Source organism: Sorghum bicolor, chromosome 9 (assembly GCF_000003195.3).
Source record: "Sorghum bicolor cultivar BTx623 chromosome 9, Sorghum_bicolor_NCBIv3, whole genome shotgun sequence".
NCBI lineage: Eukaryota > Viridiplantae > Streptophyta > Magnoliopsida > Poales > Poaceae > Sorghum > Sorghum bicolor.
In genome coordinates, this window is record NC_012878.2 from 7,145,880 (window position 1) to 7,160,643 (window position 14,764).

The 14,764-nt window shown below is 44.3% G+C and overlaps 1 protein-coding gene across 1 annotated transcript; it reads right to left on the reverse strand.

The window, feature by feature from the left end:
• Positions 569-3,134, reverse strand: LOC8072722 (UDP-glycosyltransferase 75D1). The gene has a single exon (XM_002440663.2). It carries the CDS (start codon positions 2,903-2,905, stop codon positions 1,328-1,330), a length of 1,578 nt encoding a protein of 525 aa, XP_002440708.1. The 5' UTR covers positions 2,906-3,134; the 3' UTR covers positions 569-1,327.

Below are 14,764 nucleotides of genomic sequence, written 5' to 3' on the forward strand. Positions count from 1 at the left end.
AGGCCCCAAAGTGATGAATGGAACCACAAGAAAACAAAAAAGGCTGACAAGTCTCGTACCTTCTCTCTCACACACCTAACACGATTTCTCTCTCTCTTGTTTTCGGAGCATCCATGCTTCTATATGCTCCGCTCCTATTTATTCTAGCACTTCTCTAAATTAGCACCACATGTTGCATGCAGTTGGCTAAGTGATACCCAAACTCTCTTTCTCTCTTGGCATCACTAAGGCGAGTCACTCTATTTAATGTGCGATACACTCTCATGAAACATGTATTGAGACTAGCCTAAAGACAACACTGTGGAAGGCCTTATACATGCATAGTGACTTTTGAGCCTAGCTGGACCTGCATGTCACAAGTGAAACCACTGTGTTAGGCGTGCGTGTGCTGACGTGTATTCCTTTGCCCACGGAAACTAAACACGCAATTCTTATGCATGTGATTGGATGGCATCGATCATCATACAAACGAAATGGTAACATGTCACGAATTTGTTTGTCTCCGGATCGAGCGTCGATGCCGTGGGGCTCTGATGCACCCTGTAAAGCAACGAATCCAACGTGACACTGGAACAAGGAACAGTGTATTGCCAACGAGTAGGGACAAACAATGGTGCCAAGCAAAAGTAGCAAAATGTACGAAAAAACTAGCTACGAGATGAGATTGTAGCTTTGTATACAAAGATAGTAGACAGCTCAACAATGCATTAGTGTTGAGCAGCGAACAACGTCCAGCGACGCAGAGGACGGGTGAGGCGACGGCACCCCAGTCAGTCCCCAACCGCTAGCGAAGCAGAGGAGAGGACAGACTCGGATGGATGGATGGATGGATGGATACATTGCATCCGCTAGCGGTGGTTCCGCGTCGCGTCGGCGTCCGGACTCCGGCCTCCGGCGCGGCCACGATATCGATGAGGAGATGAGGATCGCGTCGTCGTCCGGTGGTCCAGCACCACTTTTCACCCTTTTCATCCCGTAGCGCCCCGCCCTGCTTGTCCTCCTCTCCTCAAGCCTTTCGCGTCGACACGTTCGCTTGGGTTCCTGACGAGGCTCCAGGCGCATGCACGTCACTACGTCCGGAGCATGCAAATGCAAGCAAAAACCAGTACGCACACACGGACACTTTTTTTTTTTTGGATTGGAGCCATCTGAGATGCACGTCGACCTCATTCAAGCTAGAAAATACCCTTGTCACACTCTTGTTTCATGCTCGCAATTGAAAAAAAAAAAACTAGAGATCGATTCCGGTTATTCTCGATCGTCCAAATCGCAATCAACAGTATGGATGGATGGTTTCGCTAGAAATGCAAGGCAAGCTTGCAACGGTTTATTCGCCGGGACCGCGGGCGATCTGCCTGAGGAACTCCGTCAGGTTGCGGTGCGAGCTCCCGCCGCCGTCGTCGTCCGCCACGGCCGCCCTCGCCTTGCCCATTAACGCCGCGGCGCGCGCCGCCACGGCATCCGACGCCGCGGCGGCCTCCACGCACCGCGCCAGCTCGTCGGCCTCCACCACGACGCCGCCGTCGTCGTCCGCGCGGACGCGGACGCGGACGCCGGCGCCCATCCGCTCCGCCACGAGCCACGCGGCCGTGCCCTGGTCCGAGTACTGCGGCACCGCCACGGTCGGCACGCCGCACGCCAAGCTCTCCAGCGTCGAGTTCCACCCGCAGTGCGTCACGAAGCACGCCACCGACGGGTGCGACAGCACCCGCGCCTGGTCGCACCATGACACCACCATCCCGCCACCGCTGTCCGCATCCACCGCCGCCGCCGCTGCTTTCTTGATCGCCGCGTCGTCGTCGTCGTCGTCCTTCCAGTTGTCCTTCCTTAAAACCCAGAGGAACGGTCTCTTCACCTGGGCCATGGCGTCGGCGATCTCCGCGGCCTGCTTCCTGCTCGTCACCGACGAGCTGCCGAAGGAGATGTACACCACCGACTTGGCCGGCTTGGTGTCGAGCCAGCCGAGGTACCCGCTCTTGTCGTGCTCAAAGACGTCACGAGGAGGAGACGGAGACGGGGCGCGCCTCCCGTTGCCGTCGTCGTCCGCCTCGTCGTGCAGGAACGACAGCACGGGCCCGACGGCGAAGATGTCCACGTGTGGGCGCAGCGACGCCAGCGCTTCGGGCTCCATGGCGTCGCAGGTGTTGGCGAGCACGTACGTCGGGGGCTTCGACGAGGACCCGTCGCCGTCGCCGTCGTCGTCTCGTTCGATCGCGTCCACGAGCTCGCGGAACTCCGGGAGCACGAACGCGAACGGGTCGTCGTCGGAGGTGACGGCGAGGAACGACGGGAGGTCGCGGACGCGGAGCGGCGGGAGGCCCGGGAGCCGAACCTCGGCGCGCGGATCCCCCGAAGCCGCGGCGGCCACGACGGCGTCCCGGTGGCCGCGGAAGTAGTGGTAGTACGCGGCGAGGGCCGTGGCTGGCTGGATCCAGAACACGGCCGTCGCGGCCACGCCGTGGCTCCGGGCCACGCCGGCTACCCAGGGCAGGAGCAGCGTGTACACGGCGCACGTGACGGGGCGCCCCTCGTCGCGGAGGCGGCGGAGCACACGGGCCAGCGACCGCGACCCCGCCGCCCTCGCCTCCTCCATGTACCTCGCGTAGCTGTCCACGGCGACGTCGAACCCGCCGTCGTAGCCGTCCGAGTAGGCCACGTACGCGACGCTCTCGTCGCCGTCGCCGTCGCCGTCGCCGCCACACTCCTCCCCCGTCACAGCCACAGCGGCGGCGGCGCCCGGGAACATCTTCCGGAACGCCGACAGCGGGGCGCAGATGGTGACGCGCGCGCCGCCGGGGCACGCGCTGGCGAGGCGGCGCGCGAGGTGACGCGCCGGGGTGATGTGCCCCTGCGCCGGGTACGTGACGATCAGGAAGTGGTGCTGCTGCTGGTGCTTCGCGGCCATGGCGCGTGGGTCGTGGAGCTCCACCGGCGGGGGCGCAGAATGAAAGTGAGGCGAGGCGACTCGGGCACGTTTGCGCGATAACCGATAAGATTCTACTTCTGTTGTGCTCTTCCTTTTTGCTCTGCTTTTCCGACTCCTTATCCCCTATGCCCTATCTTTGCCGTGCCATCAAAGTGGTACATTTTTCATGTGCGACTCTTCCTCCATTTTATTAATTATATAGGATACGATATGAGATTACGATGAAAGTGACACAAATTTAAATTGGTTTGACAAGTTATATAGTTCTATAAATCAAAATGTATGGCAATGGGGTATAAATTGGATATGTCCTTTGGGCTAAGTATGTGGTGTGTATTTTGCCTAGTACCAGCAAACATGCTCATATGTTTCATGTAACCTAACACTTGTTAGAATCGAATTTTACATCATTGATGGACGTTAGTTGGTCTACCTCAAAGATCATAAATTTCGGTCACATATGAGACATGGAGGACACGAAAGTAGTTTCGGAAGTAAGAAGAAAGCGAGACGGAAGAAACCCTACGCTCTCTTGATTGAGCAACTACATTAGCTTAACCTCAATGTTGGCCTTCACTCCCGCTGAGAATTCTGGATATGAGAAGTGCTACTAGAGTCACCTAACCAATTTAGCTCCACACATAATGTAGAACACATAGGGAGTCTTTGGTACGGCTCCTTGTGAGTAGCTCTTGCTGTTATTGTGTGTGCCTGTAGCAATGAAGAAAGGGCTCCAGCTCCCTGCTATATTTGCCTACACAGCAGAGGCGATGCTACATTTTCTGGGCTTCTCGGTTCCCCACTACAGTGAGCTATAGTACCGAAGCTAAAACTAAGGAGAGCCCAACCAAACCTGGGCGGATGTATATAGTAGATAGTGGGTGCAGCTGCACCCCATGCAAAAAAAAGTAATTATAGTTAAATTTTTACCATATTCGCACCTTCAAAATAAAAGTCTATGCACCCATAAACCAAGCGCATTTTCCTTGAATTTTCTCTAGCTCGGCCACTGCAACCAAACGTGCCCATAGACAACTCATCTTCTAGATCTCCGGCGGCTGGGTTACGACCATAACCTTCTATTGCAGCACTTACCACCCACTACTACAGAACAGGCCTTTGGTCACTTGCCCAAAATAAACAATAATCTCGACCAAAACAGAGTCCGGGACAAAAACATATTTAGTCCCGGTTGGTGAGACCAACCGGAACTAAAAGTCCTCTGCCCAACGGCTATTATGTTAGACATCGGCAGAGGAGACTTTTAGTCCCGGTTGGTCTCACCAACCGGGACAAAAGCCTAGCCTTTAGTCCCGGTTGGTACCACCAACCGGGATTAAAAGCTTTTGTCCCGGTCCGTCCCACCGGCCGGGACTAGTGTTGAAATTTAGTCCCGGTTTTTAAAGGGAACCGGGACTAAATGTCCCTCCCTATATTTGAACTCTTCTTTCCGTGGCCGAGCCCATCGATCTTCACTCTTTTGCTGTGTTCTTCATTTGGAGTTGCTTGTTCTACCTTGCTCTCATCTCCGGCTATTGATTCATTTCATCGTTTCTACACCGTCATCGACTTGTTAAGAGGTCACTAGCTTCATCTTCTCAATATTTAGAAAGCGGCGTATGTCATTTCCTAGTGTTATGTATATTGTTTTTTATTTTATGGTTTTTTTAAAAGGTTATTAGCTTCATCGCCATTTCAAAAGCGACGCGTTTTTTTAGAGAAATAGTGGTAATATGTTTTTTTATTTTATTTATTTTAGAAAAAAATACAAACATATAATACTTTAATTTGCAATTTTTGACCGATTTAGTTAGTTAATTATAACTAGTATACATACCACATTTCATGATTATTTAGGAAAATAGAGAATTTATGTGCTTTTTTAATTTAGCTTGTTTAGAAAAATTAGAAATAGAGAATTTTAGGTTTTTTGTTACTTTAATTTCTCTATTAAAAATAAAAACATATAATACTTTAATTTGCAATTTTTGACCGATTTAGTTAGTTAATTATAACTAGTATACATACCACATTTCATGATTATTTAGGAAAATAGAAAATTTTTGTGCTTTTTTAATTTAGCTTGTTTAGAAAAATTAGAAATAGAGAATTTTAGGTTTTTTGTTACTTTAATTTCTCTATTAAAAATTAGAAACTTATAATACTTTAATTTGCACTTTACGACATGGTTAATTAGTTAATTATAACTAGTATGCATGCCACATTTCATGATTAGTTAGAAAATAGAGAACTTTTATGTCTTTTTAATTTTGTTGGTTTAGAAAAACCAGAAATAGAGAATTTTAGATTATTTGTTACTTTAATTTCTTTATAAAAAATTAGAAACTTATAATACTTTACATTGCAATGCAGACAATGACACGTCATTGGATGTACAATGCCGATCGCCGCTCCAAAGAATTCATTGATGGTGTGCATTATTTCTTAAGAGTGGCCGAGGAAAACAAGCGGGATGGATTCATATGTTGCCCATGTGCCTTATGTCAGAATTTGAAGGAATATTCTAGCTCTAGAAATATTCACTCACATTTGTTGAAGTCGGGTTTTATGCCAAACTATATTTGTTGGACCAAGCATGGAGAAAACGGGATAATGATGGAAGAAGGTGAAGAAGAACAGTAGGAGCCTGACGACATTATTGCTCAATACGGTGACTTCGGTGATACAGCAATGGGAGAAGCTGAAGATGAGGCTGATGCTCTTGGTGATGTCATTCGTGAGGCACAAAAAGATTGCGAAAGTGAAAAAGAGAAGACAAAGTTTGACCACATGTTAGAAGATTACAAGAAATTACTATACCTATCTGCCCAGGATGGGCAAAAAAAACTGGGTACAACACTAGAATTGTTAAAATGGAAGGCACAGAATGGTGTATCCGATAAGGCATTTGGGCAATTACTGAAGATCCAAAAAAAATGCTGCCAAAGCCTAATGAACTGCCCACTACTACGTACGAAGCAAAACAGATCGTCTGTCCTTTGGGATTAGAAATCAAGAAGATACATGCATGTCCTAACGACTGCATCCTATACCGTGGCAAGGACTACGAGAATTTAGATGAATGCCCCGTATGTAAAGCATCACGGTATAAGATCAGGCGAGATGACCCTGGCGATGTTGAGGGGGAAGAACGTCCTAGAAAAAAAATCCCTGCAAAGGTTATGTGGTATGCTCCTATAATACCACGTCTGAAACGTCTTTTTAGAAATAAGGACCATGCAAAATTGTTGCGGTGGCATAAAGAAGACAGTAAAGTAGACAACATGTTGAGACACCCTGCTGATGGGTCCTAGTGGAGAGCAATAGATAGGGAATTTCCAGAGTTTGCAAAAGACGCAAGAAACTTAAGGTTCGCTTTAAGTACGGACGGTATGAATCCTTTTGGTGAGCAAAGCAGTAATCATAGCACTTGGCCTATTACACTATGTATCTACAACCTTCCTCCATGGTTATGCATGAAGCGAAAGTTCATTATGATGTCGGTGCTCATCCAATGCCCGAAGCAACCAGGCAATGACATTGATGTCTATCTAAGGCCATTAATTGAAGAACTCCTTCTTTTATGGAGTGAAACAGGTGTTCGTGTGTGGGATGAGTACAAACAGGAACACTTCGACCTACGAGCACTGTTGTTTGTGACAATCAATGATTGGCCTGCTCTAAGTAATCTTTCAGGGCAGACAAACAAGGGATATAATGCATGCACACATTGTTTTGATGACCTTGATAGTATAGATTTGAAAAAATGCAGAAAGGTCGTGTACCTTGGGTATCGTTGATTTCTTTCTATGAATCACCCAGTTAGAAAGAAAGAAAAGCATTTTAAAGGTAAGGCAGACCAGCGATGCAAGCCTCGCAACAGAACAGGAGAAGATGTATTTGAGATGGTTAAGGATGTGAAAGTAGTTTTTGGTAAGGGAAAAGGCAGCCAACCAGTTCCAAAAGATGCAGCGGGTCATGCACCCATGTGGAAGAAGAAGTCAATATTTTAGGAGCTACCCTATTGGCAAGTCCTAGAGGTCCGGAATGCGATCGACGTCATGCACCTAACAAAGAATCTTTGTGTGAACCTTCTAGGATTCATGGGTGTATATGGTAAGCCTAAGGATTCACTTGAAGCACGACAAGACTTGCAACGCATGGAAGAACGAGACAACCTGCATCCAGAGAAGACAGATGATGGACGCCAATATTTAAGACCTGCTAGCTACACTCTTAGCAATGAAGAGAAAGAAATCATGTTTGAATGCTTAAGCAGCATCAAGGTCCCATCTGGATTCTCCTCTAATATAAAAGGTATAATTAATGTGTCTGAGAAGAAATTTCTGAACTTAAAGTCGCATGACTGCCATGTGCTTATGACGCAATTGCTTCCAGTTGCATTAAGAGGAATTCTACCTCCACATGTACGTCTGGCCACCGTAAAGCTATGTGCATTCCTCAATGCAATTTCTCAGAAGGCAATCAATCCACTGGAACTAGCTGCTCTATAGAATGATGTGGTTCAATGTCTTGTCAGCTTTGAGTTAGTGTTCCCTCCATCCTTCTTTGATATCATGACACACCTCCTAGTTCATCTGGTCAAGGAGATCAATATTCTGGGTCCTGTGTTCCTACATAATATGTTTCCCTTTGAGAGGTTTATGGGAGTTCTGAAGAAATATGTTCACCAACATGCTCGGCCAGAAGAAAGCATCGCCGAGGGCTATGGGACAGAGGAGGTCATTGAGTTCTGTGTTGAATTCATTCCTGAACTTGACCCAATTGGTGTTCCTGAATCACGCCACGAGGGGAGACTGAGTGGAAAGGGAACACTAGGAAAGAAAACATACATCGGTACGGGGGACGATTCTTTCAATAAAGCACACTACACAGTTCTTCAAAACTCATCCGTGGTGGAGCCGTATATCACGAAACACAAGGACTTCCTACGATCGCAATTCCCAGAGAAGAATGAAGCTTGGTTTATGCGTCAGCACATAGACACTTTCAGTGATTGGTTACGAAAAGAATGTCAGGGTAATGACCAGATTGATGAGCAACTGTATTTGTTGGCTAGGCAACCATCATGGCACATCCTCACGTAGAAAGGGTACGAGATAAATGGAAATACATTTTACACCCTAGGCCAAGATAAAAGAAGCACGAACCAAAATAGTGGAGTTCGTGTAGACGCCATAGACCCGAATGGAAACAGACAAACATATTATGGCCGTATAGAGGAGATTTGGGAACTAGACTACGCACCTAATTTTAAAATCCCTTTGTTCCGGTGCCAATGGGTGAAGGTTACCGGAGGCAGGGTGACAGTTGACAAAGACTATGGAATGACAACAGTGGACCTCAACAATGTTGGTTACAAAGATGAACCATTCGTCCTTGCTGCTGATGTGAATCAGGTGTTCTATGTGAAAGACATGTCTACAAAACAGAAGAGAGGAAAAAATGACAACAAATCAACAAACGAGCCAAAACGCCATATAGTTCTCTCAGGGAAAAGAAACATTGTGGGAATTGACGACAAGTCAGATATTTCAGAAGATTATGAAAGGGATGACCGAATCACGCCTTTCAATGTGACCAAAGATCCGAGCATACTGATAAATGTTGAGGACACTCCATGGTTACGTCAAGATCATGACCAAGGAACATACGTCAAAAAGAAGATCACTATTGTGCCCGCCTAATAAATAGATTGTAATAGAGTATGTGTATGTGACAATTGTAACTTAAGATGTTTATATTAGTTTTTCTTATTTTATATCATTTGAAATAATGAAATGACATTTAATCCTAAGCACATTTGTTCAAAATCTAAGACGGGTATTGGTCAAACTTGGTCAAATAACAAACTAAATTACTTAAAATGAAAAACTTTTGAATACCAAGTTGTTAGATATCATCTAGATCTAAACTTTTGATATAGAAAATTTTTCCATTTGAGAAAGTTTAAGTTCACAATACCCACCAATTCTTGAATCTCACACAAACTATATGAAACTACATGTGTCAATTGTGGATTTTGAACTACACCTTCCCAAAACTTTGTCAAATGCAAAAATGGTCTATATATTAAATGTAGATTTTGATGAGTGGAACAATATTGGTATTCATGACTTTTACGTTCGAGACCATCTAGGGTTCCGAAAACCGATGCGTGGCTATGAATTCTTTCAAAATTCAAAATTGAGTGGTTCAAACTTTTCCAAAAGAAAAGTTGACCATTAGATAAAATGTAGAACTTGATGAGTGCAACAAACTTTGTATTCATTACTTTTCCATTTGGGACCATATAGGGTTCGGTCAAAGTGTGTGTTTCTAAAAACCAATGCTTTGACTTTGGTCAAACTTGGTCAAATGACCCATTTGATGACTTGAAATGAAAAAAATTTGAATACAAAGTTGTTAGAGATCATCAAGATCTACATTTGATATATTGTCCATTTTTCCATTTGTATAAATTTGAGCCAATCCTAAGCACATTTGTTCAAAATCCAAGACGGGTTTTGGTCAAACTTGGTCAAATGACAAACTAAATTACTTAAAATGAAAAACTTTTGAATACCAAGTTGTTAGATATCATCTAGATCTAAACTTTTGATATAGAAAATTTTTCCATTTGAGAAAGTTTAAGTTCACAATACCCACCAATTCTTGAATCTCACACAAACTATATGAAACTACATGTGTCAATTGTGGATTTTGAACTACACCTTCTCAACACTTTGTCAAATGCAAAAATGGTCTATATATTAAATGTAGATTTTGATGAGTGGAACAATATTGGTATTCATGACTTTTCCGTTCGAGACCATCTAGGGTTCCGAAAACCGATGCGTGGCTATGAATTCTATCAAAATTCAAAATTGAGTGGTTCAAACTTTTCCAAAAGAAAAGTTGACCATTAGACAAAATGTAGAACTTGATGAGTGCAACAAACTTTGTATTCATTACTTTTCCATTTGGGACCATATAGGGTTCGGTCAAAGTGTGTGTTTCTAAAAACCAATGCTTTGACTTTGGTCAAACTTGGTCAAATGACCCATTTGATGACTTGAAATGAAAAAAATTTGAATACAAAGTTGTTAGAGATAATCCGATGTAATGGTGAATATTGTTGTAAGCATAAATAAATAAGAAATAGAGAAAAATTTTTTAAAAATAATCCGATGTAATGGTGAATATCACGTATATCATGATTTTGCAGATAAATGATGATAAATAAACAAAATTTACATTTAAATATTGCACAAACAAATTTTTTTATCAAAAACATCTGCTTTAAGATATTAAAATTAAATAATACATTTTTGCATTAACAAAATACTAATTATTTTTCATATTTAAGATTGCTAATATAAGTGATGAAAAGATTTTATGTTTCCAAATTGATTAAGTAAGCAATTAGACAAAAAGAAATGGAACTATTATTTTTTAACAAATTAATACCTATTATTCTATTTACTATGCAATTAACAACATTAATCTAATTATTGTATGTATAAATACATAAGAAACTGAAAAATACATTTAGTCCCGGTTCCTAGCTAAAACCGGGACTAAAGGATACCTTTAGTCCCAGTGCGTAGCACCAACCGGGACTAAAGACCTTTTAGTCCCGGTTGGTGCTGCACCGGGACTAAAGGTCCCCGCTGGTATTTAATCCAACCGTCTTCTTCTTCCTCCGGCCACCAGATCGACGTTGCCCTAGACCGCCGCCGCGCGCTCCATTCTCCGCCGCGCACAATCTTCTTCCCCGAGCCGCCGCTGCCTCCTTCCCCGGCGTAGAGACACGCGCGGAAGAGCGCCGCCGCCACCTCCTCGTCCCGTGCCGTACGTACGTCTTCGCCGTGCCGCCTACTTCCTCGATCCGCCGGCGACGCCTCGGCCGGCCGCGCGCACCCCCCGCCCCCCGCGGCCGCCTCCTCGCCCTCGGCCAACCGCCTCCCCGCCCTCGGCCGTCTTGTCCTCTCCGACCAAACAAGGCCCGCGCTGCCGGTGAGCACAACAGAGAACGAACGAAATGTTGATTTTTTTTTGTGTTTGTTCCCACCACTAGATCATTTGCAGTCTCCTAATTGTTGTTTCAGTTCTTGTAATCCTATGCAAGCTATAGAAAATGTTGTTTCTAGACAGTTTATAGAATTATTTAGATTGCATTATTTATATGATGTTTTCTGGGAATTTTGTTTATAACAAAAGTGTAGATATTTCATTCATATAGCTGCTGTTAAAATTTGATGGCATTTGGCCTTGTGGTTGATGCCTAAGGATGAAATATAGATAATTTGTTAAGCTTTCCGGAATGTCTTCTTGCATGTCTTTTGGAGTTATGTAACTCCAGTTATGATTTAAACAAGAAGCTATGTTGTGGGCAGTCCTAAAAATGATAGATTGCTTTTATAGTTGTTTGCTTGTGGTATATTGCTATGTGTGATCTTGTTATGATTTATTTACGCAACTGTTGCATGTATGTCCAGAATTGCTAATAATGCATGAATGCCTTGATTAACTTACATTGTGTGTGGATTGCACAGAACGAAGGTGGCAACATTGTGCTGGATGTTTGTTCAAAGATCCGCAGACTATGTGTTCGATCTGCAGGCTATGTGTTTTTGTTCAGAAAACTAGCACTTAATGATTTTTTACTATATATTTATTCTTGTTCTCCCATAATGCGGTGATATGTTGTACGAATGTGGTGATGATCTGCAGGCTATTTTTTGTACTGTACGAATGAGATGATATGTTGTATGAATTAAAAATCATTTTAGTGAATTTTATTTGAATCAAAACTATGAATCTGTTCCCAAACGCATGATAAAAATCTCGTTCCCAAACGCTTGCCGAAGTACCTCTCGCCAAAACGTACTCCTACATCTACACTTGTCATATTCCAATCGACCAAACACACGCGCTCGCGAAACGTACACGTTTCTAGATTGTTCTAACGCGCAGTGAACTCAAATGTATTATTTCTTACAAGCTACCGCAATCTCAAATTATAAATCATTCCATGAACCTTGTAGAGTCAAAGTATCTCAAATTTAATCAAATTTATATGATAGAATAATAATATTTATGTATCCACTAATTATCATTAAATTTTTCATGAAATTGTTGTTAAAATATTTTGACTTATCAAATAAGTCATAATTTGATAAGCAAAGTTACAAATATGATTTTTTTTGCAAACCTCAAATGGTTAAAAATATATTTTTTTCATTAATATGTATCCACTATAAATTTACTTGAGACATAAATGCTAATAACTTGGCGTCCAATTTGCAGAAATGGCCAATCCGAATGACAACATGGATGATGCAATGATGGACCTGATCAATAGCGGCGCCAATCCAGATCCCCAAGATGATGGGAGTCAGTACTTTGCTGATTATGAAGAACTTGTGGGAGACAATCCTGATGAGGTCTATCTACAATCTAGTATATATTTATACTTGTTTGTGATGCAATGAAGAACTTTGCTGATTATGAAATTAAAATAAATGACATTTATACTAATATATTTATACTAGTTTGTGTAGCCCTCTAAATCGGTGACAACTTCTGAGAAGAGTAGAAAAGTGCGTGGCCCGAAGAAGCCGTTGGAGGGTCGGTACATTCTGTCGGAATTCGATGACAGTACAGGACAAGTACTTGGGGCTAATTCTAAAAAATTTGTTGCACACTATGGCTACCTTGTAAGGGACAGGCTTCCGGTCAGCGCTCGTGAATGGAGGCAACGGAAAGATAACCCTAATATTAGTTTTGTCTCAGATCGTGACAAGGAATTGATTTGGCAAGATATCCTTCAACATTTCACGCTCGATACACAGGATGAAGCTTTGAAGGAGAAGGTTAAAATCTGGGCTATGCAGAAGATGGCCAAACAATTTCAGGCTTGGAAGAAGACATTATACAAGACTTTCGTTGCACAAGGCCGGACACCAGATTTCACCAACAAGGCCTACGTCAAGTTGAGGCCTTTTTGGGATGAGTTCGTAGAGTTTAAGAACTCAGAAGAAGGTCAGGCATGGATGATCAAGAATCAAGAAAATGCTAAACAAAAGCAATACCACCATCACTTGGGTTCAGGTGGCTACAGGACTGCTATTCCTAAGTGGCAAAAGCTGGAACAGGAGATTCTTGGGAGAGGGATCGAACCAGAATCAATGCACTGGCCCGAGCGCGACAAGTATTGGTTCTTTGGTCATGGGGGAACCATAGACCTAGAGACCGGAAAGATAGTGTACGGCGAAAAGCTCGAGAGAGTAGGACAGAGAATGGCCTATGCTAGAGGATTAGTTGAAAGCGGCACCTGGCAGCCAAATAGAGAAAAGGATGAGCTGACATACGCCCTGGAGACTGCTGAACATGGTGGGCGAACCAGAGGCTATGGGGAGGTATCATGGGAGCATGGCTTCCCTAAAGATAGACCGACTTATAGAAGCCGCCAACGAAAGAAGGAAGAGGAAGCAGAGCGGTTGCATAGGTTGGAGGCAATGGTGATTGAGTCACACGAAGCGGCTCGTGAAGCGATAGCGCGAGAGAAAGCGCTTGAAGAGAGAATGAACGAGGAGATCAAAAGACAAGTGCAGATTGCAGTAAGTTCTATACAAGGGCAAACTGCATCAGAGCCTAGAGTCAACATTAGCCCCCCCGGTCAGTTGAAAAGTAGTTGCGCTTCCACAGAGATGCCAACTATTCAAGACGACGTGGGGCTACACTTTCCGGTGGATGACATCACTGAACCTCTGACAACATGTGAGCTGCACATTCCACAGGGGACTACCACAGTCATGGTTGCTGTCGCTGTTGTAACTCCTGTCGACCCTACGAGGACACCAAGAATCCATGGGGCGATAATTCCACCTGGATATGCTAGTGTCTCGGTGGATAGAGTTGTCAAAGGCTTCAGTAATGTGCAGCTTGAGATAGAAGGAGGTGATGGAGAGAAGACTATAGGAGAAGCAGAGAAGACTTTTATTTGTTGGCGCAAGCGCTACATCATTATTCCTGGGGCATCACCTAGTAGTCTACCACCACCTCCTCGTCATGAATCTAATCCTAGGTGCGGATGAAAATTGACTATACATTTGTTCACTAAATTTATTTTGCATTCTCTTAGCGGTTTACTCATATACCTTTTGTTTTCACAGGTGGTCACCGACATGTCATAGTGCTGCGGGTGATGACGAGGGAGTGCAAGACACGGCTGCATCGCCTCGGTCTCCAACGCCACCACCTAGGGCTCCAACACCGCCACCTCGGGCTCCAACACCGCCACCTCAGGCTCCAACACCGCTACCTAGGGCTCCAACGCCGCCTCCTTGGGCTCCAACACCGCCACCGGCCGCCCCATCGCCTCCACACGTGGCTCCAGCATGAAAGAAGAGGCCGGCCACACAATCAAATGTGGCGGCTGCCCCGCCGCCAAAAAAGAAAGCCTCCGAAAAGAAACAAGCTATCATTCCTAAGAAGCTGTCCTATGAGAAGACTGATGTAGAACTAAATGCTTCAGTAAAATCAGACGTGGATAGTTTCTTCAAGAAACTTAAGACTGAAAGAGAAGCCAAGCGAAACCCTAAGAAGCCGTACCTCTTACTACGGCCAGAAGATCTACGACAAAGGGTTGAGGCTGAACAAAAAAAGAGGCGTGAAGCTCAGAAAGAATCATCATCTTTATCAGACTATGATCGCACTTTAAGGAAATCCATAGAAGAAGAGAAGAAGAAAGAGAAAAGAGCACGCAAGGGTGTAGCACAGCTCGGGGAACAATCAAAGCAATCAGTGCCCCCGCTAGTCATTGGAAATGAA